Source organism: Rhamphochromis sp. 'chilingali', assembly GCF_963969265.1.
Source record: "Rhamphochromis sp. 'chilingali' genome assembly, chromosome: 1".
Lineage (NCBI taxonomy): Eukaryota > Metazoa > Chordata > Actinopteri > Cichliformes > Cichlidae > Rhamphochromis > Rhamphochromis sp. 'chilingali'.
Genome location: NC_137929.1, coordinates 48,363,249 through 48,368,534, shown reverse-complemented (window position 1 = coordinate 48,368,534; position 5,286 = coordinate 48,363,249). Strand labels below are relative to the sequence as shown.

The window sequence follows — 5,286 nt, the reverse complement described above, 5'->3', positions numbered from 1 at the left end:
GTTACATTTTAAAAGTTCAAACCTCAAAGACATTAAGTTTACAGTCATGTATGATCAAGAAAATCAACAATCTTCACATTTCAGAAACTGGAACCAGCTTTAAATGTGACTAAAATAATGATAAAACAATCAATTCTCTAATCATTGACTAACTGATGAATCACTGCAGCTCCAATATATTGTTGCATTTGACAACCCACTACAGCAACTACAGAATAAAAGCACTAACCAGACTGATGACAGATTTCAAACATGCTGAATATGAAGAGTAGTATCATTTAAACTCACATGATTATCAGCCATAAGAACAAATTCAGATTTATATTGATGTAAGGTATATAAATGTAAGTACAGTTTGAATCACTGCAATATTATTTTCACACATCAATGGACCACTGAACTTCTCAGCTTCTAAAATGTAAAGCCTCATTTAGAAACTACACAAGTACATATAATGGTCAGGGATCAACATGAACCTGTCTTCTCTGTTTGACTTTAATCAACTCTGCAGTGTCTCCAAGTCCAAGACAAACTCCAGCATAGAGCGGCTGAGTGAATGTGGTCTGGACTCTGTGGAGGAGAGTCATGGTTTTAGAGACTCTGTAGAAAGACAGAATACCTGCTCTGTGATCCAGGTACACCCCTACTCTGCAGGACCGAGGCCCTGAGAGGACAGTTTGGACATCGTTGTGAAAAAATGTAAAACTTCCTAGATACCAACGTAATGCCCAAGATTTGTCATTGTTTCCAAATAAACATTCATTGCCCCACGCTGTTCTGCTGATATTCTTGTATGCGACTGCTACACGAACTGCTTCACCTCTCCACTCCACCTCCCAGTAACAACGTCCAGTCAGACTCTCTCTACTCAGGACCTGATGATTTTGAGTGAATCTGTCTGGATGCTCAGAATAAGACTTTTGTTGTTCCATTCTTGTTACTTTTCTGTTCGCCTCAGATAATAACAGATGTGTGTGTGCTGTGTTTGGATCCAGTGTGATTTCACGTGAATATTTTAAGAATCCAGCTCTGGTCTTTGGCTCTGCTGGTGACAGTAAAACATCCACTTCAGTGACTGTCAGTGAGATGTTTGCCCATTCCTCTCTCAGAATGTCCTGTAGTTTATCTCTGGTCTCTGACACAGCTGCTGTCACATCCTCAAAGTACCTCAGAGGACGAATATTGATGCTGGATGAGTGTGTAGACTCACTGAGTGCTGACAGTGAGGGGTAGTTGTGTAGAAACTGGTTGTGATCCTCTGTGTGTGAGAGCTGCTCCAGCTCGCCGTCTTTGCTCTTCAGCTCAGCGATCTCCTGCTCCAGCTTCTCCTGAAGCTCTTTGACTCGACTCACTTCAGTTTCCTGCTGGGATCTGACCTGCTGCTTCACATCAGAGCTTCTTTTCTGGAGGAGACGGATCAGCTCAGTGAACATCTTCTCACTGTCCTCCACTGCTTTATCAGCAGAGCCATTGATGGCCTCCACCTCCTGTTGAAGCAGCTTCACATCTTTCTCTCGCTCCTGGATTCTCTGCTGGATGTTTAGTCGTCTCACCTCGAGCTCCTTCTGCTTTTCAGTCCTTTCTGCTGCAGCTGGGACTGTTTCATGGCCTTTATGTTCATCCATTGAGCAGACAAAACAGATACTCTGCTGATCAGTACGACAGAAAATCTTCATCACCTCATCATGACGAGAGCAGATGTTCTCCTGGAGCTTCACAGAAGTTTTAACCAGCGTATGCTTTTTAAAAGTTTGAGATTCATAGTGAGGTTGGAGGTGTTTCTCACAGTAAGAGGCCAGACAGACTAAACAGGACTTGATGGCTTTCACTTTCTTCCCAGTGCAGACATCACAGGCCACATCTTCAGGTCCAGCATAGCAGTGATCAGCTGGAGCAGCTTGGAGTCCAGTCTTCCTCAGCTGCTCCACTAAAGCTGCTAACATGGTGTTTTTCTCCAGGACAGGCCTCGGTATGAAAGTCTTCCTGCACTGAGGGCAGCTGTGGATTCCCTTCCTGTCCTCTTCATCCCAGAAACTTTTAATACAGTTCCTGCAGTAGCTGTGTCCACAGGTTGTAGTCACCGGATTTATCAGTAGATCCAAACAGATGGAACAAGAGAAGGTTTCTCGGTCCAGCTGAACTCCTTTCTGCGCCATTTCTCCTCTCAGTGTCAGTGACTGTGTGAGTTTCTCTTCCTCATAACTGAAACTAGTCTGAGCTCTGATCTCAACAACATGTTTCTGCAGTGAATGGAGCCTTTCTTGTTTATCAGGCTGTGTCTCATTCCAGGAAGAGGAGCAGTTTGAGAGCGATGTTTGTTTGACCTAAAAAAAAATTATTTTCCACTCACAACAACTTTTAAGCTTGTTAACACTTTCTTCTATATAAATAAACTTCAGTTTAGAAATGTCAGAGTTCTCACCGAAGTTAACAAACAGTCCTTCAGTTTCAGTCAATGCAGGAGGATAATGATCCTAAACATACAGATAAGGCAGCCACTGACATGATGCTTATGTTGCATTTAAGTTTGTGTTCATTTCAATTGTTTCACTCCCTCAAACACCATCAGAGGTGAGAGGGTGCAGCAGGTGTAGTAGTTGATATATGAGGCAGTAAACAAATTAAAGGTTTTCAAACACATTCATCGCCACAAAAATGTGATAAATGTTTGACAGAAATAATGAAAAGAAACTCTGATCCTTCTTTAAAAGTTTTTTTCTGTTATTGCAGTCGAGGTGATCACAACTTCTACAATCATCTTGAGCAGGGACGTGGCTAAATACTAATATGTGAGAACCGGTCAATATTAACCCTTTAGTGACCAAGTGTTATACAGACTGCCTTATTTGGTCATTTTGGCTGTAAAAGGGTCAGAAATCATACTATAAGTGAATGTTTTTGCCCCTTTTCTCAAAATGAACTCCACTTTCAATATCTGTCATTTTACATTGTCGTATTGTTATTACAATGGAACAACAGTTTAAAGCGGAAATAAACGGACTCTGTTTTTTCAGATATTTAGTTAAGTAGAAACTGATATTCAGCAGGAACAAAATGTAACACGACATCAACGTTAAATATGAATTTTAATAAATACGTACAAAAACGTTTTTTAGCCTGGGACACTCAGGTTTTTAAATCTCCAGGCCTTTTTGGGGGGCATTGCCACTTCTCCACACCTGCGTCTCTGCTCCGTGCGTCATCAATTCTTAGTTGTGATTGGACCATTGTTACTCATGCTTTCTAATGATGCACCATAAAGTTTCGTAAAGCACAACTTCTCATCTTTCAGTAACCGTCTGAAATGTCTCTCTTGCCCAACTGGTCGAGGAGCTACAGTGGTGCAAATCACCCATGGTAACACCTAAGAGGAATTGACTTTTCTTTTTTCAGACAGCAGTAGCTTGTGAACAGTTTGTGCTACCATAATACACCAAATATCTCCGTAAAGTGCAGCTTTTCTTCTTTTCAAAACCTTTCATATTATATTAATAACATACACAATGACAAAGTTACAGTCATTTAAAAAGCACATGTAAAATGGGCCCACCAGTGGATAAACAGAGCGCACTGATATGAATGGCAGCATTTTAGAGGATTCATTGTAAACATGGCTGAACAGGATGGTGACACTACATTGATGTGACGGACTACAAATCTATTCTCCACTCATGACTCTGTGCTGAGTCTGCATAATAAAGGAGGGTTTGTATGAAGTAGAAACTTTCATATAAAACATCTCTGTTACCAGTTGCTTCGTGTACAGGTTGATTGAGAGGAGGGTGATTTTCCAGCATCTGTGCTGAATAAAATCCTTTAACAATCTTTCAACTTCTTCACTTGACTGATTCCCATAAATGTCCACATGGAGGCGATAAAGTCAAACACAATAAATAAACTGCACAGCAGTCCACTGATATTTGACGTCCTGGCAGCTCATGAACCGATTGTCTCATTTCCACCTTAAATCCATCTCAGCTGGAAGAAAGAACAAAGAGGCTGAAGGTGGAAACACAAATGAAGAAAAAACTAAAAGGTTTGTTTAAAAAGATGCAGAGCAAACAGGAAACATTCGAATTTATTCATAGCTGCACATTATTAAAAACACGAGTGAATGTTGGAGTTTAGTCTGGACTCAATCAGAAACACAAAAGTAGAAATAAACACAAACCAAAAATCTATCAGGTTACTGGAACCAGTCAGAGGTCTTTGGGTCATTTCATAAAGATCCCGATGGTGCAGAAACACACACAGCTGTAAACCTGCAGCCAGGTGAAGATTTCATTATAGAAAAAGTGCAATAAAACAACACCAGTGTTAACAACTCACTGATTTCATTTCAGGCTGATTCACATTTACAGGATAGCAATTATTATCAGACAGAAAATATCAGCAAGACACAGGATTAAAATCAGTGAATGCAGCAGAGTTTCAGATTAACAATAACAAGATTAATCTATAGTGTGTAAGAATTAAAGCTGTAAATGAATCCTGAAGGTCTGAACTCACAGCTGCAGTCTGACAGTTTTTATGAGATCAGACAATAAAGAAGCAGATCACTGTGGATCAAAGCAGAACACAAACACTGCAGCTTCATCAGAGGAGTCAAAAAGTGGCAGACAGCAGAAATATTACTGCAATATAAGTAATAATAAACCAATAGCTTTATAAATGGAAACACGGCAACAGAAACAAATCAGAAAAAAAAAAAAACTTCTACCACAACTTCACTTATAGTTTCAAGGTGCATGGAGAAGAAGAGGCTCTGAAGACTCTCTATTCTTTCTCTCTTTCTCTTAATTTGCTTCTGCACATCCACAAAACTGAGTGGATTTGGGATGGCTATATTTCATTTGCTATTGTGATTGTGTTTTTTTATGCCTCTACTCAAACACGTGTTCTATTTAAAGTGATATCGACCATCTGCAGCAGAGCTGCTGTCAGTAGAGGCCGATCCTTCCTCCACTCTGTGTTTGATGTCTCAGGTTTTCTCTCCCTGCTGCAGAGACACAAACACATCTTAAACAAGTTTTTAAATCACTAATAAGCACTAAAATTATTTTCACACACATTTCCAAGCAGATTTTTATTCATCTGAAAAGAAAGTCATGTAGAACTGAAGGAGTTTAAAATTTTACTTAATTACCTGATCCAGTTACCAGTGTCACTAAGATAAATCTGCCAAAGCCATCACATTGATTCACCTCACACAGGTACAGACACGAGCCATCAGTCCTGATTCTGGACAGGCTGAGCCTCAGTTCCTTCGTGAACACAATACAGGAC

General features: G+C 40.1%; 1 protein-coding gene across 1 annotated transcript; it reads right to left on the bottom strand.

Annotated features, from left to right (window-relative positions):
* On the bottom strand, positions 1–2,224 carry LOC308400872 (tripartite motif-containing protein 16-like). Its single transcript, XM_080888899.1, has one exon. The coding sequence runs from the start codon at positions 2,154–2,156 to the stop codon at positions 459–461; it is 1,698 nt and encodes a 565-aa protein (XP_080745025.1). The 5' UTR covers positions 2,157–2,224; the 3' UTR covers positions 1–458.
* Between the last annotated feature and the right edge of the window lie 3,062 nt (positions 2,225–5,286).